The sequence below is a fragment of the Hylobates moloch genome, unplaced genomic scaffold (assembly GCF_009828535.3).
Source record: "Hylobates moloch isolate HMO894 unplaced genomic scaffold, HMol_V3 SCAFFOLD_8, whole genome shotgun sequence".
Lineage (NCBI taxonomy): Eukaryota > Metazoa > Chordata > Mammalia > Primates > Hylobatidae > Hylobates > Hylobates moloch.
In genome coordinates this window covers 45,576,045-45,603,775 of record NW_026652283.1, presented here as the reverse complement: position 1 = coordinate 45,603,775, position 27,731 = coordinate 45,576,045, and the positions used below count along the sequence as shown (strand labels likewise).

The 27,731-nt window shown below is 52.2% G+C and overlaps 1 protein-coding gene across 5 annotated transcripts in view; it reads right to left on the bottom strand.

The window, feature by feature from the left end:
* Positions 1-27,731, bottom strand: part of RNF220 (ring finger protein 220) — a 254,653-nt gene that overhangs the window by 12,982 nt on the left and 213,940 nt on the right. For 2 of the 5 annotated variants that reach the window (XM_032160616.1, XM_032160617.2), the window contains exons 3-8: positions 24,421-24,553; positions 15,944-15,989; positions 12,363-12,464; positions 6,383-6,425; positions 3,189-3,232; positions 2,615-2,747 (exon numbers count right to left, since the gene is read on the bottom strand). In XM_032160616.1, coding sequence (XP_032016507.1) covers positions 2,615-2,747; positions 3,189-3,232; positions 6,383-6,425; positions 12,363-12,464; positions 15,944-15,989; positions 24,421-24,553 — 501 coding nt within the window. Of the gene's footprint in view, positions 1-2,614; positions 2,748-3,110; positions 3,233-6,382; positions 6,426-6,559; positions 6,815-12,362; positions 12,465-15,943; positions 15,990-24,420; positions 24,554-27,731 lie in introns of those variants that run through there. The other 3 variants (XM_032160612.2, XM_058443380.1, XM_032160618.2) reach the window with 2 other exon arrangements.

Below are 27,731 nucleotides of genomic sequence, written 5' to 3'. Positions count from 1 at the left end.
ATCCGAGCACTCCCAGGCCTGGGATATCTGGAGCTCCTCCACAGTAACCACAGGTCCCCATCTCTAAGGCCTGTTGCCCTCAGCCCAGTGTCTCCACCGAAACTCTTGCCCGTTCACTGCTTCCCACAGCAGATTACATTCGAGGTAACCGATCTGATCCATCAGACCAACCTCCAGGGGCCTGGTGGGAAGCTTTGCTGAGGATGACGAAGAGGCCCTAGTCTGGGAGGAGGGATGGGGGTGATCGGATACAGCAACTTATCTGCAATTCTTCGCTTCTTTCATATCTAACAACGACAGCAATCTCTGTTCTGTCAGCACGCACAGCGCAGTTTAAATGGGCCTCGCCACTCGCCTGCTCATCCTGCCTCTGCCTCCTTCTCTCTGAAGTCGGCTGGGCAGCTTCTTCAGCTGGCGTTATCACTCCCTCTAACCGGTCTTGGCAGGCAATCTAATTCCTCCTGAAAAGGTCACCGCCATTTTAACTGCCTTTCAATCACATTAAGCACGCGCTGCCCGGCTTGCGGCCCGGCCCGCCCGGCGGGCGATCAATGCGCTGCACTGACACCAGCTCGCCTGGTGGGGCCACACCCAACCCCCCAAGAGTTGGGGCCTATCGGTCCTGGCCAGGGAGGGTAGGCTGACAGATGGCCAGCTTTTGCAGACAGGGTTTTGGGGGCAGAGGCAGTAGGGATCAGCCAGGGCCTCCCTTTGATAGCCCCCCCACCGAGGAGCCTCAGCCTCCTCCGCTCCACTGCGCCCCGCTCTCTGCCTCATGGCCCCCGCTGATCTTGCTGTAAAACAGCCTTTCAAGTCTGCCTGTCTTTTGACTGCACTAAGCTGTTTAAGAGGCGGCAGCAGCTTCTATCAGGAAAGCTGGAGCAATTCTCTGCAGATAAAGGCACCTCCGGCCCCTGTTCCCTCTTCAAGTCTCACTCTCATTCTCGCTCTCCAAATCGCTCAAAGAAAAGCCCCCTTTGAACTCCCCTCAGGAATTCTTGAAAGGAACAACCTCACAGTGTAAACACTCAGGGAAAACGGATACCCGCCCAGGGCCTAAGAGCCCCTCCCACTGCTCTGCAAGTGCATCCTGACACAGGGGAAATAGTCTTGTCACATCAGCAGGCCCTTTGCAGCTTTATCCTCCATAAGCCCTGTCTGGTGCCCAGAAGCCATCAGGTCCAGGTCTGTGCCAAGGAACCTAAGAAGTTGCCACAGCAATGGAGGATGTGAGCAGTTGCAGCTGCCAACAGAGCTAACCAGAGCAGCACATTGGAACTGACCCTGTGTGGCTGCCATCGGACACCCATGTGTCCAACTCATGGGACAGACAATCGTCAGCCCTGCTGCTCACTCTTCTAGGGCCTCAGATACTCCAAGGCTCCAGTACAGGATGAGTGAAATGGCAAACTAACACTCTCCAGCTCTGGCTCAGGGAGACGGTTTGATCTGACTAACCTTCCTGATTTATGTTTTGGCTTGCCCCCCAAACGCTTGGGTAATGTGAGAGACGCCCAGAGACATAATGTCCCATCTGGGCTCTTAGCCCCTTCGTGGAACCAGTCTGCACTGGACGGCCCTGCAGAGACCACTCCTCAGCATCCACCCAGGTAGCATGGCCCCAAGGAGGCAGAGAACTTCTTCCCAGCTGCTGTGAGATTCCCCAGGGACCATACACAGCAGTACTCCCAAAGGTGTTGCCCAGAGAGAGAGGCAGACGGGAAGCAGATTGGCTCACTTAATGACCACAAGCTGCAGTACCAGCTGTGCTCGTGCACAGAAAGAGAGAAGAGCTGGAGGCCAAGAGGCAGACAGCTCCCCTTTTCCCCTGCCCATGGCTGGGGAGTTTAACAAGTCACTAACCCTGGGCACCCAACCAATTCTGCTGTCTGACCTGGTGGGGGGTGCCAAGCCTTGCTCCTCCAAGGAGCTGGGAGGGCACTGGAGATGGGCAGGGCCCTGCACACTCCTTTGCAGCAACTGGGAGAGCCCAAGGGAAGGAGGGAGCAGCTGGGCCCAGGCCCCTCTTGCTTCAGGGCAGAGGGCGCCCAGAGAGAAGGGATGGGATCAGAGCTAAAATTAGATTCACCAATGAAGCTCATGGGAGGTCAAATTTTGCCATAACTCACTCTCTCCTCTGTAACTGATTTCCCTGACATAGGGCTGGAGAGGAGGAGGAGGAAAATCCAATGTGTTTGCCTGGAAGCCCTCAGGGCCCCCAGTGCTGGAGGTGTACAGCAGGTTGCTGGATTCTCATTTATCAGCCTTAAGAGGGATGGAGTGATAAATGCATAACCGTCCCTTTAATATTTTATGCAGGTGCTAACGCGGCTTGGCTGTCACCTTCAATGCATCACCCGAGGCTGAGAGCCCCCCCTCGTCATTCCTAGCTTGCAGCCTCACAATTCCATTTCCCCACCCAAATACATCCATTTTAATATGCACATCACAGGCAGGCAGCACAGTCACAAAGGAGCCCCACCAGCAGCAGTCCCCACATGGTGGAACGGATGGATGACCAGCCACCAGCCTCGGCCTCTTGGCTCCCAACAGATGGATACTCAGCAGAGGCCTAGCACCGGAGTGCCACTGTCTATGTGTCAGCTGTTTGTACCTCGGAAGCCACCTTCCAGGAGGGTGGTGGCCCGTATCCGCTTCTGTCCACACCACTCATACTCCTCAAAGCGGTTGTTGTTCTCATGCTCGATGTCCACAGCATCATCCTCAGCCATGCAGGAGCCTTCCCTCTGTGAAGAGCAGAGCAGGATCATGCTGGGCCCAGGCCATCCCCACCTGCTCCCCACAGTCTGCGACGAAGGCACAGCTCTAGCCCCAGCTGTGGTGTGCCAAGTGGGCCCTCAGCTCTAGGGCTCCTTTGAAGCAAACCAATTTAGAGGTCAAAGACCTGGGCCTCTTCCCAATAGTTTTCCACTGGAGCCCAAGGAGGGAATGAGTGAGAGTGAAAGCAAAGGGAGACAGCAGCGGACAGAAGGGAAGAAGCTGCTGAGACTACATGGAGACCCCAAGAGCCCACAGATTCAGGGGCAGTCAGCAGCTAGTGTCGGGGGAAGGGAGCGGGGAAGGAAGGTGGGTGGTGATGGCCCCTCTACCTTAGAAAGGCAATGCTCCACATGCCTACTCATCTCCTGCTCCGATCCTGCCAGGGGGCGGTTGCACAGGGGACATACCTGCCCTTCATCTTGCTTCCTCCGTTTCATTTTCCCAATCCGAGCTGCACGGGGAAACCGAAAACAAAGCACAGAACAAGCACACGGTCACTGCAGCCCCCAGGGTCCCAGTGGAGCTGACACATTCTGACCTCTTGCCAGCCATTGGCCTTTTTATTCAGTGCCTGATCTGGCCCTCATCTTGAAGTACCTCCTGCTCCTTTGAGGACTGGGCTTTGCCAAGAGCACCTGGGGAGGAGACTGGTGCTAACTAAGCCAGTGAGTAAGTCCACTCTTTGGCCGAAGCTGGTGCAGGGTCTACCCATACCTTTCTATTTGCAGTGTTTAATAAGAGTCCAATGAGCAAAGACACTCCATGTTGCTAGGTATCTCTCCAGAAGGCCGAGACCATGAACTCTTTTGGTGTCAGGAAATAGAAGTCTAAAGAGCATCTCTTGACTAGAACCTAACCCCTCCGGTGGCCTGACTTGGACTGCTGTTCACTCATCAGCTAAATCCTCTTTTGTTCCTGGCCAAGAGCCCTGAGGTACAGCTCCTAGCACCCCACCTAGAATCTTACCAGGAAGAATTTCTCTGAGGTCCACTAATCCCATTTTACAGAAGAGGAGACTGAGGCCCAGTCATAAAGGTAAGACAGTCTGGGTCAGACCTTTGGCAGCCAGGTCAGAAGGCTCAGGGAACCCTGAGAAGGCAGCCCTTATTGTGCCCACCCGAACCTGTTCCATCATTTCTAATCAGTACAGAGGGGCTGGCAGGCCCTGGAGGCAGAGGGCTGCCTGCCATGTTGTCCCGCAGGGGGCTCAGTTCCAAAGTGCACACTGCAAGCCCACAACACTGCTAATTAATGCTGAGCGATGCAATCATTTCTAATTAGCTCACTAATCCCTCTCTGTAGCCCTCCTGTCACTGAAGCAGGAAGGGGTCAAAACAAGAAACTCTGTTCCCTCTAGTCCCTTCCAGAATGCCACAGCAGGATCAGAGATGGCTACTCTGCGACCAGACTGATGGGGAGTGGGGAGAGCCAGCAAAGGAGGGAAAGGTTCCCCAGTGCAGGGCCAGGAAGAACTTTCTCATGGACAGTGACCCTAATGGGAAGCTCATGAATGCAATCTAGGAGGGGAACACAGATGAGAGCTGCTGTGTTACAATTTAAGCTTCTACTGTGTGTCAGGCTCACAGCCTACTCAAGGTAGCTCATTTCCTACCACTTGCTGAAGCTGGATTGCATTATTCCTTTTTAACAGATGAAGAAACTCGAAGCTTAGAGAGATCAAGGTACGTGTCCAAGTAGCTACAAAGTGGCAAAGGCAAGATAGGAAACCAGACCTGACTTCACAACCTTGAATGCCCTTCTGTTCCAAGGGGACCCCCTAACTGAGCAGCATCAACAAAGACTGGTCCCAGTGAGTGTGCTAGGACTCCAGCTCCCGCCTGTTGTGAGCCTGAGGCAGGGAGCTACTCCAACTCCAAAACAGAGCAACCCCAGAAAGACCCAAACCAAAAGGAAAGCTACCATCCTGCCAGAACTGGGCATGGAGTTTGAGGAAACTTGGTCTGTAGCCCAGTCCATCTCTTCAATTTCCTGTGTTTTCACTATAGGTGACATGACTGTGTCCTAGCGCCCCACTTGACTTTGTGGACAAAGATCGAGAACTCTTTACTTTGGCTGCCCTAACTCTTGGAATCTCAGATTTAGGTACCCTTGACACTCTAGAGCCAGGGCTGGGATGGAGAATGGACGTGAAACATCAGAAAGGCATTGAGCAAAGGGCCCTGAGAGTTCTAGAAGTGTAGTGTGGAGCAGTGTGCCAACACAAAGCTTCCTCTCTACCATGCCTACACCAAGGGAATGCCTCCCTGGGGAAGAAGGTGCTGATGATACCACAATGTTCAATGACTAAGGAAACGAATCTCATGGAATGGTCAAGAAAGGCACAATACTGGATGCGCTCCTTGCTCAGGACACACAGGCCAGCAGATGATCCCTTGTCGTCCCTGGAAAGCACCCTGATGGACTGGGCTTCATCTGGAAATTCTGAGAGAAGGAAGGCAGGTTTGGTTTTCACCTTCCCATGCATCTTCTAAATCCTGAGTTAAGCTTACCAAAGTGTGGTAGAGAAAGTTCTGTTCTCTATCCAGAGGCTACGTACGAGTAGGAAGAATCAACGCATTTGCCAAGGAGGTAGCATGGCGTGGTTGGAGAAAACACGGGCTTTGGTGGGAAACAAACTTCAATTGAATCATGGCTCAGTTACATCCCAGCTGTGTACTTTTAAACAAACCACTTTCACCTCTCAGAGCCTGTTTTCTTATTCACAAAAGGTGTGTAATACTCTTCTCAGAGGCGTTGTGAGAATGGTGCTTAACATGGCGCCAGCCCATCATGAATTTCTCCCTTTTCCAAACTAGGGCTCAGCCTGGCAGCAGAAACCAAGTGGTAAGAGCTGGGGATCTTGAACTCCATGGCCTCTCTCACTTACTAGCTGGCCCAGAGACCCTAAACCCCTTACAGCCACCCCCCAGATACCACACCCCAGTAAGCACAAAAAGCTAGGATCATTCAATTGTATTCAGCAAACAGGAATGCTCCAGAGGTTTGAATCCAAAAGCGGGGCTGCTAGGTAGTGCACACACGGCCTGCTTTCAGAGAAGGCCTCTAAGAGCTGTCGAGCCCACGCTGATCACCTTTGTGAAATGTGGGCCGACTGATAACTCAAAGAGCCCTGGGATGAGTTAGTTCCTGTTGCCGTGGGAACTCCAGATCTCACTGTATTGTCAAGTCTCAGCAGAGAGGCTGTATTCACACTACTGGGCACTGATTAAAAACTGGAAGAAAAACATTCTCAGCGCCCTGCAGGTTTGTATAGTGAGGTCCCAGCAGTTTGCAAATTCAAAGCTGAGCTCCCGAGTAGAATTGTGTAGCTCGTTCCTCATTCTCCGGCACTCACTGCCCCCCACCCAGGGTTCTTCAGGGCCTTTAGAGAGGTTTGGGCAAGAGCTGGGAGCCATACCTCCATTAGACAGACGGGGAAACTGAGAGCGGCAGCTTTGGTTTGCACATACTCAGGCGCCGTGACTGCGAAGAAGCCAACGGGCCCCAAAGTCGGAGAGACCCAGGCAAGCCAGGAGCGGCAGGCAGTGAGGGAGGGAGGAGGCCGGGGGTGGGGCGGAGGGAGGGGCCGGGCAGGACTCACCATTCAGTCGGGTCTGCCGGTTGGCTCGTACTCGCAGAAAGGTCTGGGAGAAGATCGCGGGCAGATGCAAGAAAAGAAAAGAGAGCGTCAGGCGCGGCCTGGAGTCCTGGCCCCCGCCCCAGCACCGGACCCCCGACCAAACCTGCTCCGCCCCAAACAGCCCGTAAACAAACCTACTTCCTCCCTCCCGCCGGCCCCTCTGCTCCTCCGGCCGCTCCGGGCTCTCGGCATAGCCGCCGGGCGCTGCTCTAACGGGACCCCGTGGCCGCTGCGCGGTGCCGCCCCAGCCCCGGCCTCCGACGCTCTGGGCCCCACGGCCGCCCGGCCGGCGAGGGCGGCGATGCGGGCGGATTCCCCCCGGCTGCCCGGCGGCGGCGGCACTTCAGCTCCCAGCGGCGGCGGCGGCCATGTTGGCCCTGATCACGTGATCTGCCGCCGTCGCGCGCTGGGGGTGAAAGTTCACAATGCGGCGGGGGCGGCCGGACCGAGACCAGGAAGCTGCCGTTTGTACTCTGGTAGCAACCGGCAGAAGCCTCCCTGGGGTCCCTCCCACCTCCCGTTAAGCCTACCCACCCCATCTTTAGCGGCCGCGAAGTCCTTCCACTCCACTCCACGCCCCCTCCCGCTGCGGGGCTCCTTCCGCCCCACCGCCCGGCCCCGGCTCCCGCCTCCTGTGCCTGCCTTCCTCGCGGCTGCCCTTAGGGCAGGGCGTTGGGCGCTTTGCAGGGGACAAGGCGTCGGAATTCCCTATCGTCTGTGGGCGATCCCCGCCCAACCCCTAGGCCATCCAGTTCTGTTATCAGAGGACTCCCAGCATGTCAGCTGTCTGCTGCACGGCCCCTGGAGCTCCCATAGGCACTGCATATCCACACGGCCAACTTGGAACTCAATATCCTCCAAACAGAGGCCTTCCTCTTTGGGTTCACTATTCATAAGAGGAAGCCACTATCTACTCAGGTGTGCCCACAGAGGAAAGTTGAGAGTCGCCCTGGACCCCACCTTCTCCATCCCTCACACTCAATCCTTTTCTAGATCCTGAAAGTTTACCTTGAAAGATCTCTAATTTTCTCATCTCCACCTCTGTATCTCCTACTCATCTTTCCAGGTCTAACTGAAAAATAGCTTTGCCTTGTGTAAGTACATTCATCTCTGCGCCATTACCATCGCTTGTGAAGTTTTTATCAGTGGACTGACCACTTCAGGGTTGGGGCCGTGTGTGAGTTATTTGGGTGAACCCAGAGCCCAGCATGGTGATGGGCATAGGCAAGTCAGCCCTGAGTTCTTCTTCCATGGTTGTACCTACCTTGGTTGTCGTTGTGCTCCAGTCATACATAATCTTACGAGCTCTCTAAATTTGCAGCTGTTTCCTGTCTCATCTTTTGGTCTCCAGCTTCTCTCTCTGCAACCCATCCTCCACACTACACACAATGTGATCTTTCTATTGGACAAAATTAACCCTCTCCTTTAAATCCTTCAGTGGTTCTCCACCAAGGCATATAGGCCTGCCCTGTCTGCCTTGCCAGACTTCTCCCACTCCTATTCTCTCCCTTTATATTCCTGACACTCAGCTTTGCAGAGCTAACTGTAGCTCTTGAGCACTCCATGCTCTGCACTTCAGGCCAGAGAGCCTCCATGCCTTCCAGTATCCCTTGCTTGGTTAACTGTTGTTCATCCTTCAGGACTCTGGCAAGACTTAGTTTTGTCCCCCAAGCCTGGGTTTGATGCCTCCTCTGAGTTTTCGCAGTTCCACTGCTTCTCTTTGATCATGTATGTTTTGACTGTTTGTTTACATATCTGTCCCTTGTACTTGGGAGGTCATCTCTAGCCATTTACCCAGCACAGCGTCTTGCATGAAGGAGACACCAGTGGGAAGGGGAGAAAGACTTTATGAGATAAGCCCTGAGCCCAGTGATGGGTTGGGAAACAATCTCGGATTTAGGGCCAAACAGACTCAAGTTCAAGTCCTAATTCTGTTACTTACAATTTATATGGTCTTAGAAAAGTCACCTCTTTCTAGGCCTGTTTCCTTGGTAATAGATTGGGCATGATGAATACAGTTGCTATGAGGTTTAATTGAGGTAATGATATGAGGGTTAGTTAGTCAGCAGGGGCTAAGTAAATGAGAATTCAAACCAGAAACCAAGGCTGGGCACAATGGCTCATGCCTTTAATCTTAGCACTTTAGGAGGCCAGTACAGGAGGATTGCTTGAGCCCAGGAGTTCAAGACCAGCCTGGGCAATATAGCGAGACCCTGTCTCTATAAAAAATAAAAACAAAACCCCAGAAACCAATACCCCCTGCTTTCAAGGCCTAGCTCAGTGACTTTAAAAATCCAACATAGCTGAACCACTACTACATGCCAGGCCTTGTGTAAAGAGCAAGGGATGGGATACTCAGCTAGTCTCTGGGTTGCTTTCCAGCTTCACCTACTAACTTTCCTGGCATTCTACTTTCTAACAAAACCAAACTGCTAGCAGGTCCCCAGATATATCATTCTGTTACACCTCTATGTTCTCTGTACATTAGTGTTGCCTTTATATCTGGAGTAACCTTTCTTCCTTGTCTGCCAAGTGAACTTCTATTCCTTCTCTGAGTCCATTTTCAGTCATTACCTCCTGTGTGAAGCTTGCTTTGATTTTCCCCTCCTTCTACTATAGTATCCTAGAAACGTATTCTTTATTATTAATTTTTTTTATTTTATATTTTTAGTAGAGACAGGGTTTTGCCATGTTGCCCAGGCTGGTCTTGAACTCCTGGCCTCAAGCAATCCACCTGCGTTGGCCTCCCAAAGTGCTGGGATTACAGGCATGAGCCACTGTGCCTGGCCCCTAGAAACTTATTTATACTCCTGTCATAGCACTCAAAACACTGGACTATAATTATCGGTCTGCAAATCTAACCCCTTGAAGGCAAGGACACTAAGCTGAGCATGAGTGAGTACTAGATAAATGTTTGAGTAAAGGAAGGATAAGACAAGGTCCTTGCTTTGGAGAAACTCCAAGTCTAGTGGAGTCAGATTCATTGTGAAAGATTAAATACGGCCAGAATTATTTGCATCTTCTCCTATCAAGAGCTGCCTTTCCTCATCCCTTGATTATGGGCTAGCTTTGTGACTTGCTTTGCTTAATAGAAAGCGGTGGAAGTGATGTGTGAGTTCCAGATTCTAGGCCTCAAGAGGCCTTGCAGCTTTGGCATTTACCCTCTTGGTGTGACACTGCCCTGAGACTGCTAAGTAAGAAAGCTGATTGAACATACTGGAGGATGAGAGGCCACATGGAAGAGAGCCAAGACACCCAATCTCCCAAACGTGCGGTGAGGCCATTTTAGACTTTCCAGCCCAGCCATTCCTCCAGGATGAATGAGCTGCATGAGTGAGGAAATGCCCAGTCAACCACAGCATCATAAATAATGAGTTGTGTTAAGCCACTAAGTTTTGGGATGATTTGTAGACAACGGAAACATACCTAAACAGGTGATCACAATGTAGGGTGTTGGGGCAATAACCAGGACACACAAGGGTCATGAGATAGCTAATCCAGAAAGACTTCCTGGAGGAGCTGATATTTGGGCAGGATTTGGAAGGATAAATAGAAATTTGATGTAGGGGGGTAAAACAGTTCTGTTAGAAGAAATAGCATGTGAAAAGACATAGAGGCAAGAAAGGAATGCCTCATCCAGGGAGTGTTTGGCATTAGTTCAGTGAGCATAGCCCACTGAACTGATTCATGGACAGTATTTGGAATGGAAGCTGGAAATACAGGTTGAATCTATATCACAGAAGGCCTTGCTGCCATGATAAGGAGCTTCAGCTTTATCTTGTAGGACACAACCTAGTTTGATTTGCCCTGTAGGAGGTGTGCTTAGAGTCTAGAACAGGGCCTTGGGTCTTAACCTGGGCTTCAGAGATCTCTAAGTGGTATTGGGATGGGATCTAGAGCTTTCCTAACCTCCTGAAGTTGTATGTATAATACTGCATGTGTGTGTGCCTGTGTGTATGTAAAAACATGCGTATGTTTTTAGGCCAGAGAGTCCATGGCTTTCTTCATAGTCTCTAGGAGATAAAAGAAATACTGACATTTGTGGGAAGGAAGGTGGGTCAGGGAGTTGAGGCATTGTTGCCTGATGGTTACTCTTTCCTAGTTGAACAGATGGCACGGCGCATGCCGTGAGTGCAGTACAGAGGACAGGCCTCTGAAGGTGGGGCTGTCTATTCCTCCAGACCAGAATGCTCTGGAACAAAGCCTTGTCTCTGTTCCCTCTCAGATCAGAATTCCCTGGGGTCTGGTCATTTCTCTGCCTTGAACCAAGGTTGTCTGGATCGGGGCAGTGTCTCCCAGGGGCTTATTGGGCTTCTTCTCTGAAACTGGGGTTCCCTTAGAGGCAGCAGGGATCCCTTCCCAGGGCTTGCACTTTGGGCTATGCAGTTTGAGTTCCATGCGAAGGCATTCGGCGGAGTCTGTCCAGCCGTGCTGGGTACTCTACTCTCCAAGCTCTGCACCCTGTGCCAGGCCAGGCTGTGTCAGCTGGAAGGAAGGGGTGCAGAGAGAACACCTTTCTCTAATTCCCACGAAGGGTCAGGTGTGCCAGCAGGGTCCCTGGTTCTCTACTCCAGCTTACAGGTCCCTGCAGCCCTGTCTTTCCGTATCAGATCAGGGCTGTTCTTCCCTTCTCACACTGGGCCTCCCTGCGAAGCCCTGTTGCCATTTGGACAAATGTTCCTTGGAATAGGGCACTGTTCTCTTTCATCTAACGGCTCTGGGGTTCTTAAAGACAGGGCTCTGCCTCTCCTTAGACAAAAGTTTTGGGGGAAGTTCTTTGACCTTCCTACTCCAGAGAAGGTCCATTTATAGCTAAGATGCTACCTGTAGGCCCCTCTGCTATTATCTTGTTGGACTGTGTGATGACTCCCTTCCTATTTGCCCGAGACACTCACAGGCAGTGTCTGCCTGTCTCTTTATCTGGGCCTGATACCAAGGTTTGGCGGAATTGAATGGTTATTTGCTTAAGGTATCATGCTTTTTTTTTTTTTTTGAGACGGAGTCTTCTTGCTCTGTCACCCAGGCTGGAGTACAATGGCGCGGTCTCAGCTCAATGCAACCTCTGCCTCCTGGGTTCAAGTGATTCTCCTGCCTCAGCCTCCAGAGTAGCTGGAATTACAGGCACCCGCCACCATGCCTGGCTAATTTTTGTATTTTTAGTAGAGACGGGGTTTCACCATGTTGGCCAGGCTGGTCTCGAATTGCTGACCTCGTGAGTGATCCGCCCGCCTCGGCCTCTCAAAGTGCTAGGATTACAGGCGTGAGCCACCATGCCTGGCCTTTTTTTTTTTTTTTTTTTTGAGATGGAGTCTCACTCTCTTGCCAGGCTGGAGTGCCGTGATGCGATCTTGGCTCACTGCAACCTCCATCTTCTGGGTTCAAGCGATTCTCCTGCCTCAGCCTCCCAAGTAGCTGGGACTACAGGCACACGCCACCATGCCCAGCTAATTTTTGTTTGTATTTCCAGCAGAGATGGGGTCTCACCATGTTGGCCAGGATGGTCTTGATCTCTTGACTTCGTGATCTGCCTGCCTCGGCCTCCCAAAGTGCTGAAATTACAGGTGTGAGCCACCGTACCCGGCCAGTATCATGCTTTTGAAGTCTGAAATCTTCAGGTGATTCTGGGCTATGCATCTGGGTCCCTTATGAAACCAAACCCCATAGGATACTTCCTGATGGATAGAATGATTCGGAGGTGCTCAGAGCCTATGGAGCCCACGTGACCTTGGCATCTCTCCCTAAAATCCATCTATTTAAGGCCTATTCCCTGACACCTATGCCTCCTGAGTTCACTTAGGGGCACGGGACACAGAGGGAACCAAACCCAGTTCAGGCCTCTCCTGTGGCCTACGGAGGAGAGGAGGAGTTAGCACCAGGCAGGCTCTTGAAGCCCTCCCCCAGGTGAGCTTGCTTCTCATGGCCACCCACCACCCCTCCTCACCTGGTATCTGTCTGAGTGGTGGAGGTCATCGGTGGCAGATGGGTGCGGTGATGCTGTTGGAGACTCTCCTTCCCTCTTGATGGAAGCAGACAACAGGAGGGACTGGAAGAAGAAAAAGGACATGTGGCCTCAGGCCAAATGAGACCTACAGTCAGTCCCTAGAGTTCCCAGTCCTGTGGCGCTTTGGGGAGCCGGGCAAAGAGAAGGAGGCTGAGGGATAGAAGGACCACTCTTGAGATTCTAAAGGCATGGGATCAAGTCCTGGGAGTGTGGTTGTGGGAGAGCACAGCTTGGTTTTAGGGATGGGTAGAGACCCTGTGAGGGACCCTGCTTAGGCTAATCTCTGTCCCAGTGGAGCGGGACTCCCAGTCCACTCCCAGTAGGCTGAGACTATATATGTTTTGTTTTCCCTTGGAGAGCAGAGACTCTGGGATCCCCATGAAGGGTTGTGGGTGAAGCCATATACCCGCTACCCCACCTGCCCTTAATACAGGCTGATGGCAGCCCCACAATGGAGACAGTAAATTAAATAGCATGTGAGTTTCCCACGTGCAGCTAGGGATGTATGTTGGTCCATTTATCCCGGTGCTACGGTGATGACCCCAGCAAAAATCCCAGCAAAACTAATCCCCCCATGTCAATCTTGTATGGCCTCTTCTACATAATGTCTGCGGTTTAAATTAATAAACTGTCTGCTTGAAATTGTGTGCAAGCACCACAATTCTAAATACCACATGGCACATTCTGCCTGAGAGCCAGCTCTTGCCAAGGCCTGTTCAGCTGCAAACTGGGGGCCTGGAGGCCTGAAAGCAATCCATACTTCCTCCCCCCGCGTTCTCCAGCCTGTGCAGCTCTGAGCCGGAAGCACACAATTCCCTAGGAGTCCTCCCCAGCTTAGAAAACCACGCCAAATCGCCAGTGACAGCCCAAAGAAAGCAATTTGGGAAAGATGGAGCAGCCATTTATCCTTCGTCTCCGGCTGAGCCTTAGGATGTGACTCGCATGCGGTGGCCATGCTGCACATCCTCAGGCAAGGGCCCTGGAAAGGGAAGGGACAGCTGCTGGTCTGGCAGGGCTCCCTGACTTGCCCACACCCCAGGAGCTGGAGGAGAGAAGAGGCTGGAAAGGGCCTGCATGGGATTCTCTGCAACGTGGAGCTCCTTCTTCACCCGCTCAAGCCTCATGGGTGACACAGCCCTCAGCTCAGAAAGGAGGTGCTCTCAGGCAATGTTCTTCTCCTTCTCTGGTCCCAAGGAAGATGCTAACAAGGGGGAACAGTGTGGGTCACCCCGACCTCCGGCCCATGAAAAAGCTCCTGTTTGTGTGCTCTCTCTCTCTCTCATTCTCTCTAGGTTAGAAGCCCTGAGAGGCCTCAGCATTACACCTGGGGCAAGTGGAATAAAAAAAGGTCACTGGCGCTTTTTAAACATGGACCAAAAAGCAGTAAAATGTGTTTTGAAAAAAAAATCCTGGCATTAAATCATGACTTTTTGCCTGGCTCTTCGCCTCATTAAAAGTGGCCTTTTGGAAGGTAAAATTATCATTGTAAGCGATAAGATCTTTAAGAAAATAATTCACGGCTTCTTCACCCTTTAATATGATAGCCGCCACCGGCTAATTTTTTTCTTAATGGCAACGAGGCCATCAATCTTGTCTAAGGCCCCCTCGCCCTCTCCTCCTCCTCCCTCCCTCCTTCTCCCTGTCCTTTCAGTCTCTTGCTTGAACCTTCTCTCTCTCGCCTCTTCCACTCATGACCTGCTTCCCTAAAGCCTAGGTCAAGGCAGAGGATAGACCCTGAACTGTTCAGCTTTGGGGGTGTGGGCATATAACTGGAAGTAGGTGAGCAAATGTCCCTTGTCTCTGTGTCTGATGGTCAGTATGCCTGTGTCTGTGGTTTCGGGATACATGTTTAAGACTTCCTATGTCTGTATTCTGACCTGAGTGTGTGTGTGGGTCTGCATATGTGGGGAGCTAGGGACGGAGGTAGACTGTGTCTGCCAGGGCTTTGTCCTTAGAACACCGGCCTCACTGATGTCCAAGTCCCCAGCCCTGCCAGGCATGCTCGGGGTCAGCTGTCACCTGTGGTGGCCGACTTGGAAGCTTGTCTCTGACTTTCCTGAACCACACCATTAAATGCTGCAGGCTGGGCCACACTCAGTGAGTGTAGCTCCCTACCTCTGTGACTCTGCAGCTGCCTGGCACCCCCAGCCTCCCCTTTCTCTTTGGGGCTTTGCCTCCTTGGCCAAGGCCTACACCCACCCAAGGCAGGGCTAGGTGCTCTGCTCCTTCTCTCCCGGCTTGCTGCAGGCGAGCAGAGTTTTCTAAACGAAGGCACACGATCCATTCCTATACCTTTGAAGGGCTTGCAGGGTATTTGGGCCTACCCCTTGGAAGTGATACTTGTCACTCTGGCTCCTTTCCCAAAACTGCCCTCTTAGAGGTCACCAGTCACTGCCAGACTTCTAAATACAACGGGCACCTTCTCCAGTCTTTCCCTGTTTGACTGCTGACTACCTGATACATTTAGAAACTTTCTTCCTTAGGATCCTGAGATACCATGCTCTCCTGTGCCCCTCTTAACTCACTGAGTGTTCCTCCTTTGTCTCCTTCCCTGCCTCCTGGACCTTATCTTGACACCAAGTGCAGGAGTCCCCCAGATTCTCACCTTGGCCTTTGCGCTAATCTCTGCACACACTCTCCTTCACTGATTCCACCCATTCCCAAATCTTCCATAGTCATTCCTCACTCCCTATAAAATGGGCTAGGGGTGGCCTCCCATTCTGAATAATCGTGGGAAAAAGGATGCAGCCTTCTACCGAAGAATGGGGAAGGGGATACTCAGTGAGTGAGGGTTTGGTTCTCCCCATGTATCCATCCCCTCAAAACCACCTTTGGGTAAGTAGTACCCACTGTGTCTGTGGCCATCTTTAAGGAGTTCTTGATACAAATGTCATTGTGCTAAGGCCTCTTGGCCCCTCCTTTGAGCCCGGTACTTGCTCTTCATTTTCCCTTTCTCCATCTGATGCTTTCAAGTCTTTCTCCCACAGGGTTTGTTCAGAGAGGCAGACTAGCTCCCCAAATGAGTCCAGCCTCTTCCTTGGCTCCTTGTTGCCCTCAGGACAAAGTACACACAAATACACACACACGTACACACCTGCACATTCATACACCCCCATGCCCCCACAGTCTGGCTTCTAGAGCCCTGCACTATCTTGACCTGCATTTCTTTATTTTTCTTCATCTGCTATAGCTCACTTTCTTCCTTTCAGTCTTCTCACCCTTAGTGTCTGGGTCACCCACATCTCCCAGGCCATTCTTGGCTCTGACCCCTCTCCTGGCTGGAAGAGGAGGAAGTCAGATGAGCATACTCTCACTCATGCACAGACCACACACACTTACACACACACACGGTACAGCCCTAGGCCTCAGGATGATGTTCAAGATCTGGAGATAGTTGAGGATATTAGAAAAGCTGGAGATAGTTGAGGATACTAGAAAAGCTCCTTTTTCTCAGGAGGAACCAGTTCTGGGTGGGCCTAGGTTAGTATGGGCAGGAGGAAAACATGTAATTGGCCACCTACCTTGGGAGTGCCTGGAGCCATGGCATCCTTCAGAAGGGAATTCTTGCTGCCAAGAAAGAAGAGAACAGGGTAACCATTCTACCTGCCACCCAGGGCATGCAATGGTAGAGTAGCAAGAAGACCCCAAAGACAGAGAAGGCATAGCTAGCCTAGCCCAGCCCAGCTCAGCCAAGCTCCACCCAGTCCTTTCAATCCCAGTGGCCCAGCCTAGCTCAGCCTCGCTCATGGGCCAAGGGCTAGTGCTGGCCGCTGGGAGGGAGACACAGACACTAGGCATGGTAGATTTCCCAGTGGATCTGAAGAAAGGGGCTTTACCTGACTCCTCGTATCAGCCCTGAAGATTCTGCCTGTCCTGGAGACCCCCTTCTCTCCACCCCCTGTCCCCAGCCCGCTCTTAGCCCCTGTGGGATTGGGGTGATGGAGCTGACATGGCTCTTGTCAATTCTCCCTCCAACATGCTGCAAACTGTGTTAGGCCAGGAATGATCTCCCCCTGATTCAATTTGTCAGCCCCAGGCCCTCCGGCATCGGGCGCGGCAGGCAGGCGGGAGCTGGGCCCTGAAATATGGTGGGCGGCTCAGAGCAGGCGGGGGCTGGGGTGGGAGGTGATGGATGGGCCGTGGGGGAGGCGAGGACTGTGTTTAATAACAAAATTGGTATGCAAGGCCACATCCCGTGCTAAGCATGAGTGATCCAGAGCCACAAAGTATTACAAATCCCTGCTAAACAGATGCTGACAATGGAACAAGACGTATCAAATCAGATCCACTTCAGAAACATTAATATCCCTGTTCCTGTCCCTCCCTACCTGCTGCCCCCACTACGCTCGCCACATCTGTGCTCACACATTCATGCGCGTGCACTCACACACACACATGCTCACAGAAGTGCTGGCTGATGAATGCATGGAGGCAGACGCAGCCCATTCACATAGGGTCCCCGCACAGACACACATATGAGGTATAATGTACAGCACACCCGCAGATATACCCCGAAAGCACAAGAACATACAGACACACATCCAAGGCAGAATGCATGGGGCACATAGGGACTTAATGAGTGTAGACATAAGGAACATCCACAGATGAGCTCAGACACCCACAGGGCCAGACACAGACATACCGGACATGCCAGCAAAAGCACAGGCAGATTCAGATGCAGCAGTGACTCTCAATGGGGGACAGGGGAGAAGGGGAAGAGATGTTCGCCTGCACAGGGGACATCCTGCAATGTCTGGAGACATTTTTGATTGTCAAAACTTGAGCGGAGGGAGGGGAGGTTGCTACTGGCATGGAGTAGGTAGAAGATGTTAAACAGTCTACAGTGTACCAGACAGCCCCTCACAGCAAAGAATTATCTGACCCGAAATGTCAACTGTGCTGAGGTTGAGAAACCCTGGTATAAAGGTGCACACATATATACCCATAGACTTCCTATAATTCTGCCAACAGGCACAGATATAACCAGTCACACCTGGAGACTCAGACACACATACAGATGCACAGGGCCACAGAGGCATATTCCCAGACACATGTCCATAAAGACAGATTTATGGTCCGGCGCGGTGGCTCATGCCTGTAATCCCAGCACTTTGTGAGGCCGAGGCTGGTGGATCGCCTGAGGTCAGGAGTTCGAGACCAGCCTGGCCAACATGGTGAAACCCCGTCTCTACTAAAAATACAAAAATTAGCTGGGCGTGGTGGCAGGTGCCTGTAATCCCAGCTACTCGGGAGGCTGAGGCAGGAGAATCGCTTGAATCCAGGAGGGAGAAGTTGGAGTGAGCCGAGATTGTGCCACTGTACTCCAGCCTGGGCAACAAGAGTAAGACTTTGTCTCAAAAAAAAAAAAAAAAAAAAATTCACAACAGCCACGATTAGATGAGAGCTGCTCGTGTGCACAAGTCCAATAAACACATGTGTTGATATGGACACCTGTGTGTACCAACACACACCCAGATGCACACGTACCCACAAACGTAGACACATATGCACACACACATAACATATGTATATCCCAGTGCAGAGGCCACCAGGCCCAGCAGCAGAGTGAGGCCAAGGTCTGAGTGTAAAAACAGAGCTGTCAGCCGGTCTAATCACACAGTGGGGGCATCACAGACTAGGAAGGCTAGCTACAAAACGTTCCATTCAATTAGGTTTTGCTCATAAACGGTTCATGCCAGCCCTGATGTAGGCACTGGGGATTCAAGGAGGGCACGGAGCTGCTTTTGAGAGCAACTAGTTTTTGAGTTTATGGCTTTTATCATTCGTTCACTCCTTCATTCACTCAGTAAACAAATACTGCCATCACCATTTCTGGTACGGAAATGAGGTATCTACTGTACAACACCATGCTTGCTCTGCCTGGCCTAGGATAAGAGTATTATCTCCAGTTGGATCAGGTGACAGCAGAAAAGGAAGGAATGAACAATGATTGTGCACCCACTGTATGTGACAGGCGCAGGCCTTAATATGTGTTATCTCATTGAAACTTCACAAAATCTCTACAAAGTTGACTACCAGGTCAAATGACATTTCTATGGTCACACAGTCCGTGGAGGGTTTGGGATTTGAGTTGGTGTCTGGCCAAGCCCACAGTGCTGGCTTTTAATTGCCCATGCTGCCTCCCTAAAGACACTCAGGGCTTAGGATAGAGGGCAGAATCCAGTTCTTTTTCTTTGCTTGCTGTGTGACTTTGGGGAGGGAACTGCTGACTCTGGGCTTCAGTTTGCTCTGCTGGTGAACAGAAACAGGGACATTCAGGGTCAGAATGTCCAGCCTGTCACTTGGCGATCCACTCCTCTGGATCTTTTCCTCGCAACACTCTTCGCTGTCCCTTGCATTGCATTGGTACTACCTGAGACTCTTTGCCTCTCTCTGAGCAAGGGACCCCCGCCCTATCTTCCCTCCAACAACCCGATTACCTCCCAGTGTGCTTGGCCCCCCAGAGGCTGAGGAGTCTGCTGAAGGGCCTGCCTCATAGAAGAGAGGTCTGAGGCCTGCAGCTGTAGGCAGCCTGGCTCCTGCCCAGCCCATCAGCTCTGCCTTCGTCCCTCCCTTTTTCCACAGCCCGCCCCCAACGATTTCCTCCCTTGCTCAGTCACTCGCTGCCTAGTGATCCATGGGTTTTAAATTATAACTGGGACCCAGGAAACGCGTTCCTAAGTACAATATTCATGGGCTGGGCTGACACTTTTAATTAAGGTGATTTACACTGAATTATCCTCGGAAATAAAGAAATGGTGCGCTGCCCGGGAATAAACCATCATCACCAGCCGCCTTTGTAAGTTGCACTTCGTTTTAATCTATTTGGGGAATTGTTTATCTAGTTCATTACCCAACCAAACACCGAGGCCGGCCTTAAATAAGGCTTAAGTGGGGGTAGGGGCACTGCCATCTCCACACCCCGCCTCTTCTCTAGAGTCACCCAGTCTCCCTCTGGCTTCTTTGAGCCCTTTTAAAGTGCTGGCCAGAGAGCTGGCTTCCCAGCCCAGAGGCCAAATCTTGAGTGGCTGCAGAAACCTCCCAGAGAATATCTCTTAAGTTCAGGCCCCACCCACCAAGCCAAGCCCAGCTTCTAGCTTTGTGCAATCTCTCCATGCCCAAGGCTCCTTCATCTCTCTGGGTGGAAACTCGTGCCTGAGGGCCACTGGGAAGTCTAGGGGCCAACTCCTTCCTCCACCCCTGCCCTTCAGCCTCCAGCCCCCATCTATCTATGTCCCTGCCTGTCTCTCCACACATCCAGTCCCTCCCCCATCACCATCCCAGAGACATCTTAGGCTGAGCTTGCCCAACATCCCCTCCTTCCCTCAGACACTTGCTTCTCTGCCACCGTCACTCTCCCAATCATCCAAGTTAGAAAGCTTCCTCCCAGTAAGCACCCCAACTAAGTCCTGTGGCTTCTTCCTCCACTTGGTCTCTCGTCATTCCCTCTTCTGCACCCCCACTGCCACTGCCGCTGTCCTGGGTCAGCCTCACCAACTTTTCCCTGGACCCCGGCCAACCTCCTCCCTTGCCTCCTGCTTCTTCCCCCAACCCACACTCCACACTGGCCCCACAACCTTGCCCCTCCCACTTTTTCTCTGACCAAGCTTCACCCTGGCTCATGAATGTTCGGCTTACTCTCCACCCCATCAAGGACTTCCTCAGTATTGAAGGCCCTCCACAGTCTGTCCTCCATCTAACTTTGCCCTCCTTGTTCTACCTGGCCAAGTTCTGGGGTCTAATGGAACCCCCGTGAAGGGGTTGAGAAGGGGAAAGATGAAGGATGGGGTGAGGGAGAGAGTGTTGGCACAGCCTCTGATCTCAAATGGAAAAGTGCTTTGAAAAGTGTAAGGACTTTGCCAAAGGAAGTTCTGATTGCTCTTCCTGTGTCTGTGCACCCATGTACCTGTGGGAATGACACCCATGGGACAAGGCTTCTTTCAGGGTGTGTGTGTGGGCACATCTGTGTGTTGGAATGGGTGTGTGTGTGCACTTGCGTGTCCTGTATATGTTTGTGTCTGTGTCTGAAACACAGCCAGCCCTGGCTCTGGAGCTGGAAGATCCCTGCTTCTCTCTGTGAGCCCATGAGTGTGTCTGAAATAGCAGCCTGCTCCTAGTGGGGTGTGCTTTGTGCTGTTGGGCAAAGGGAGGCAGGAGGCAGAATGCCAGGCCAGTCTGAAGAGCCCCTTAGGAAGCAGTCAAGTGGAGGGGGGACGTGTCCAGGCTGATGGAGGGCACCTGGTGGCAGCATCCACAGACTCAGGAGCTGGCTAAGCTGAGGAAGGCCAGGGAGGGCAAAGGAGGCAATGGAGGCAAAGACAGGGTAGGAGAGGAAAGGCGACAATTGGAGGAGAAAAGAGGGAGGAGTCAGCAGGGGAAAGAAGGGCTGGGGCAGAGAGGAGAGGGGAGGGGAGGAGGGACAGCTGGGGAGGAAGCCTCCAACCATGTGCCTTTGGTGGATGGAACTGCCCTCATGTGGGCTCTGCCAGAACCCTGGAAGTGAGGCACACACAGGCTCTGCCCTCCTGCGGCCTCAGTTTCCTCATCTGTGAAATGGCTGGTTTCAGGCCCCTCTGCTCAGGGAGCTGATGGTGGGGAGTGGAGAGGGTGTCTCAGGAACCCCCGTGTGTCATCTTTTCCCAACCTCCTCTGCTGTCTTGGCTTCCCGAGAGCGGGCAGGGGCGGGGCAAGGGCAGCCAAGGCTGGGGCCCTCCCTGCGCTCCCCGCTGCGCGGCCGGCCGTCAGCCCGGAGGGAGCTGACACGCTCCTTGGGAATTTATCACGCACCCAATTACAATGTTAATTGGCAAGTTCCTGAAATCAATTAATTCACAAATTTTTTCCAATTAAAAATCCAGATAAATCACGAGGGCGGCGGCGGGCCGGTCCAGCCTGCAGTCCGATGGGCGCAGCGGCCGCAGGGATGGAGGGCGAGAGAAGCGAGGGGAGGGGGCGCGGGCGCGGCTGCCCTTGAACGCCTTTGCCGGCCGGTCCGACTGTCAGCGCGCCGGGCGCGGCGGGGCCGAGACAGATAAAACCATCGACCCGTCGCCGCCAGCGCTTCGGCTTTATCGATCCGACGGGAATTTCACTTGCTGTGCAGATCCCGCTGTCCGGCTGTCAGACACCCGGTTGGAGGGGGGCGCGTGCCGGGGGCGCAGGGCGTGCACAGACGGAGGGGGCATGGGCGTAGGGGTGCTGGGCTGGGCCGCGACGTGAGGGGTACAGATGCGGGCACGCAAGACATAGCCGCGAGAAGCATGGAGCTTGGGGTGGGGAAATGGACACGGGGATGCTCTGGGAGGATGTGAGGGATAAGGGGGTTGTGCAGGGTCATGGGTGGGGGTATGGAAAAAGGAAGGCTGTTGGCAGAAGTGCATGCCCTGGACATTGCAGGTGTGGAGCACCTGGGACTGCACTGTAGTGTGGCCCTCACCGAGGAGGCAGACAGAGAGCTGGGGGCCCGCATTCTCCAGGCCCTTAGGGGGCACAATGCTTTTACAAGGCTGGGCATGCTCCTCTATCCTCTGCCTCTATTCTCTGACCCTGGTAGGAGAAGTCCTCCTCTGGGAGCAAATTACACAGGACCCCTCCTGGACAGCCAAAATATGGAACTCAGCTGCAGAAGGATTTTTTTTTCCACTTTCTGCCACTGGCAGGCCAATCCCAGGTGTGTGTTGGCGGGGTAGGGATGGGGAGTGATTAAGAGCATGGGTACTGGAGTCAGATTACTTTAGGTTTGAATCTTATCTTCATCACTTACTAGCTGTGCAACCTTAGAGATGTCACTTAACTCCTCTGCACCTCAGTTTCTTCCTCTGTAAAATGGGAGCAATTATTATCACCTGTGTCAGAGGGTTGTTGTGAAGATTAAATAAATTAATGCAATGTAAAGTACTCGGCACATAGTGAGTGTTTAACAAGGATTATTATTATTATCACTGGTATAGTCTTATATGCCCATGGATTCTTGCATACTCCTCCCTTCAAGGGATAGAGCTTCTAGAGCTTAATTCTTCTCCCTTGAGAATGAGCTGGACTTGACAACTTGCTCCTAGTGAACAGAATGGAATAGAATAGAATAGAGTAGAAGCAACAGTGTGTGACTTTCGAGACTAGATCATAGGAAGCACTGTGGCATCCTCCTTAGTCCTCTCTTGGACTGCATGCTCTGTGGGAAGTCAGCTGCCATGTCATAGGGAAATTCAAGCTGTCCTATGCAGAGACCCACACGTGGGGGAACTGAGGCCTCCTGCCAACAGTCATGTGAGTGAACATCTTAGAAGCAGATCCTGCAGTCCCAGGCAGATCTTCAGATGACTATTGCCTTGGTTGACATCTTGACTGTAGCTTCATGAGAGACTTCTAGCCAGTAGCCACTACTACCCACAACCATCCAGCTAAGCTGCTTCTGAATTGATGACCACAGAAACTGAGATAATAAATGTGTGTTGTTTTAGCTGCTAGGTTTTAGGGTAATTTGTAACACAGCGATAGATGACTAAATATTTCTTCCTTCAAAATTCACCCCAGGCCTCACCTTCTGAGGAAGCCTTCTGTGCTCTGTGCTGGGTTTGGTGACTCCTTGACACCCCCCTCCCCGCCCCCCCGCGGCTCCAGTTCTTCCCTATAGCAGTCTCCGTCCCTCTGGGTTTGTACTGCCCGACCCTCCCTACCCTCAGGCTATGAACTTCCAAGGGCAGGGACCATTCTGATTCACTATGCGATCCCCTGCACCTTGCATGGGGATTCGGTAAGAAGGCAGAAGGAAGGAGGATCAGTCAAGTCTGATGACTTGAACTGAATAAGGGTTGGACTGGGAGGAGCGGGGCAGGCTGTCCCTCAGTAGCAGATTATATTTTCCAAAGACGGCTGCAACCATATCTTCCATCCCACATACATTTCTACAATTTGACCTTGCCAGTCCTCCCATTAAAAGCGGGGTGTATGTCCTCTCTCCTTGAATTCTGGGTGGTCTAATACTGCCTCGATCAATAGAATACAGTGGAAGTGAGATTCAGTGATTTTCAGGCTAGGTTATAAAAGGTGATCCAGCTTCCATCTCGTTGGCTGGAACATTTGCTTTTGGAGCCCAAAGCTGCCATGGAAGAAGTCCAGCCATCCCGAGGTTGGCAAGCTGTGAGGAAGCCCAGGCCACATGGAGAAGCCCTGTGCAGGTGCTTTGATTCCAGCTTCAGCTGAGGTCCCAGCTGACAGCCAGCATCAACCCCCAAACATGTGAGGGAAGCAGCCTCCACATGACCCAGCTCCCAGCCACCAAGTCTTCCCAGCTAAGGCCCCAGACATCATGGAGCAGACATCAGCCATCTCCTCTGTGCCCTGTCTGAATTCCTGACCTCACAGATTCCATGAGCACAATGAAATGGTTGCTTTAAACTGCTAAGATTTTAGGTAATTTGTCACACCTCTCCTCTACTCTTTTTGATAACCTGCCTCCTCCACCAGGCGAGGAGGCTCAGCCCAGTCCTTCAGGCAGGGACAAGGGAGGGAGGCTGGGGGTGAGGTGGGGTGGGACAGTGGGGGACATACCTGAGCACATTCTCAAGATTGTCATCTTTCAGACACTGAGATTCATAGAGAAGGTAGTGCCCACCCCCCTGGAGGAAGGACTTGGCTGTACTTCTGAGGGGCCTGCCAGGCCTAGGACCTGCTGCTTTTATTCTGCTCTGAGGCTCAACATGGCAGTGCTGGGCCTTTGGCAGTGGCTCACCCCTGTCTAGCTCCTCTCATGTTTTCCTTTGAGGCTGGGGCCTGCGGGGTCACTCTCCTCCCGTCTCCAAAAATAGAGCAAGAAGAGGAAGGTGGCTCCATTCAGCGGAAAGATCTGAGGATTGAAACAGAGTTGTGGAGAAGAGTGGCAGGGTCCTGTCTTTTCCCGAGGGGCTGGGGTATGGGCCAGGCAGCTGCCCCTGGGATCCGGTGGCCAGAACCCTGAGTGGACTCCTCCAGCAGGCAGGCTCCCCGGCAGGTGGCTTACCTCGAGGGCAGTTGGGCTAGCTGCTCCAGTTCCTGCTCCATATGCTCCTGCAGCTCACTGGGCCTCAGCAGGACCTGGCAGATGGGGCAAATTGGGGCCTGGCTGTCGAACAATGCCGCTGCTTTCTTCTTACCTGGTGAGGGGAGAAGAACAGACAGACGCGTAAGCTGGGCTAGTCCAGGAGGCAGACCCGGCATCCCAGTCCTGAAGCCCAAGCCTGCTGCTGCCCTCTGGGGCTTCTTGGCCTAGAGGAGGGGCCTGAGGGTTTCAGAGCCCACGAGCACCCCTCCTCCTTGCAGGTCCAGAGGCTGTGGCCATGAATGGTACCTCCTCAGCCAGCCACCCCTCTCAGAAATCTATTAGGACACATCCCCCATGGGATGTCTATTTTTTTTTCTTTTTTAAATTAATTAATTTGAGACAGAGTCTTGGTCTATTGCCCAGGCTGGAGTACAGTGGCGTGATCTTGGCTCACTGCAACCTCTGCCTCCTGGGTTCAAGTGATTCTCCTGCCTCAGCCTCCTGAGTAGTTGGGATTACAGGCGTGTGCCACCACACTTGGCTAATTTTTGTATTTTTTGTAGAGATGGGATTTCATCTTGTTGGTCAGGCTGGTCTGAAACTCCTGGCCTCGAGTGATATGCCAGCCTCGGTCTCCCAAAGTGCTGGGATTACTGCACCTGGCCTTATTTATTTATTTTTTATAGAGATGGGTTCATTATTTTGACCAGGCTGGTCTCGAATCCTGACCTTAAGTGATCCTCTCATCTTGGCCTCCCAAAGTGCTAGGATTACAGGGATGAGCCACTGCACCTGGCTGGCTGGGATGTTTAAACCCCTCTCTTGCCACTTGTGGAGACACGCAATGCTCTGTAGCCTCTGCTTACAGGTGTGGGGTTGAGGAGCCCTATTAATCTAGAAACATCCCTGCATATCCGTGGATGCTCTGACTGCGCAAAGGACTTTAGTTTGAGCCCAGATTTTCCTTCCTTCTTCTTCTTCTTCCCACTGGTTCCTGGAGGGGGTCAAAATCAGCTTTCAGAGAGATGAAGGCCATGCCAGTGATGAGCAAGATGGTTGCCTAAGTAGGGTTGCCAGATTCCACACAGGATGTCCAGTTCAATTTGAATTTCAGATAATGAATTTTTTTAATATAAGCATGTCCCAAGTATTACATGGGACATACTTATACTAAAAGTTATTTATCATTTTTCTAGAATTCAAATTTACCTGGATGTCCCATATTTTTGTATGCTAAATCTAGCAACCTTGTACTGGAGGAAGGCTCAAGTTCAGGCTGAACACAAAACCCACCTCCCTTTGACACGAGACTGAGGATGATTATGGCTCCCTTGGATGCCCAGATAGAGTCATCTGAGGGCTAAAACGAAAGAGGAATTCTTCGTTTGGGTGTGTGTTTTGAGGACTGGAAAAAAGAGGAGGCTTAACCAAAGAAGTGAAATTTAAGCTGTACCTTAGAAGTATATCAGGCAATTGAATGAGTTAATGAATAAGTTGTGAGTTCCTCGTGGGACAGACCATTTCTTATCTATCTTTATATTTATAGACAATTTATATCAGGTCTGGCATAGCCTAGATGCTCCATGATGAAGCAAAAGAGAGGAAAAGAGAAAGGGGGAGAAGAAAGGTGGGGATGAAGAACAGACTGTCCAAGAAGCCAGATAACCTTCGCGGGGCTGGGACAGCAGCTCCAGCCATCCAGGAGGCTTCAGTCTGTGTGGCAAGGTCTCTGAGGAGGGGAGGAAGTCCTACTGATCAGCTGGCTGTGCCTCAGATGCTCAGGGGACAGCTGGAGGGAAGCTCTGAGTAACAGCAGCAGTTGTGGCCCAGGTCTGGGAGGTGGGAGATGAGGCGTTCAGTCTCAGCTCTGCTCCTACCTTCAGTTAGCCAGAGAATCTCACAGGTGAACAAGACCCTAGACATTCTCCAGGCCATTATCTTTACTTTACAGCTAGGGCAATTGAGGCTCAGAATGGGACACAGACCTCTGTACTCGGCTTTTGATTTCATTACTTCATTCATTCACTCAGCAAACATTTAACAATTATTCTACATCAGGTATTATTCTAGGAGAAACTGGAGCTCAGAGATAAATATAATTCATCCTTGGCCTCGAGGAGAACACAAATTAGTAGGAAAGGCAAAAAGAGAGCCCGTGACTGCAGTCAGTGTTGGTAAGAACTATGAAGAGGACATGAAGGATTCGTGGGAGGGTGGGAAGGGGCCAGCAAGGTTGGCAGGATCTGTGGGCGAGGTGACGCTCAGTGGGAGGCACGAGGAGTGAGTAAGGGAGTTGACACGTTGTTGGAACAGATAACTGAGGCAGGGACTGGGGTCTGAAGGGGGTAATGGTAAGACAGGAGAATGGAGAAAGAGGTGGATCCCAGACATGGGGTCTGAGCTGAGCTGGAAATATCAGGGGTTCAGACCCCATTAGCCTGGTACACCAAGTCTGGCTCTTAGGACTTCCTGGAGCCCAGATGTCTCATTCTAAGCCTGGGGACCAGGCGTCAGCATTCCCACATACCTGTACTCAGTTCATCTGCTTTGCTGCCACAGGGACATTCTACTTTTCTGAGCTTGGCCCCAGTTTCCCTATCAGGACAACAGGCCCTCTTCCTGCCTCCAAGCTTCAGGAATTGCATTGGCAGGGATCAGCAGAGGGACTCTGCAGCCTCTGCCCTCCATCCCACCCCCATTTCCTCAGGGGTTAGAGTGGCAGGTGTCAGCATGGCCATGGGCCCCGTGTCCCCTCCCCCGCTGTGTTCTCTATAATTTTATATTGAGACCTGTGGTCATGACGTGGGTTTTACTGCACTAACGACATGGCCTGCCCAGGTTTAATGACAAAATCCATACTCTGGCCCTGGGCCTGCTCCTCGTTTGCATAATTCCCAGAATACAGCTCCCTGAAGCTTTTGACCTGGGCCATTACAGTGGCCATAAAACGGGCCATAAAACCACTGGGGATGGCCAAGAGGAGGGGGCTGTGGTCTTGTTGGGGTGGAAATGAAGCCCTCAACCCCATACTCTTCCTAGGCTTGGGAGGAAGCATCCTCTGGCTCTTCCTTTCCACAGCTCCCAGAATCTGGAAGTCCATTTCAGGCTGGCGAGGCCCCTGGAATCCTTAGTTCAGCTGCCCATTGGATGCAGGAATCCCTTCTCCAATATCGCTGGCAGCACCACAGGTGGGCAGACCGAGCCCACCAGAGGCAGGCTGTCAGCAGGCATCCTCTCGAGTGTTCGTCTCTACAGCTTATGACACCCCCCAACCCCCAAAAGCTGGCCAA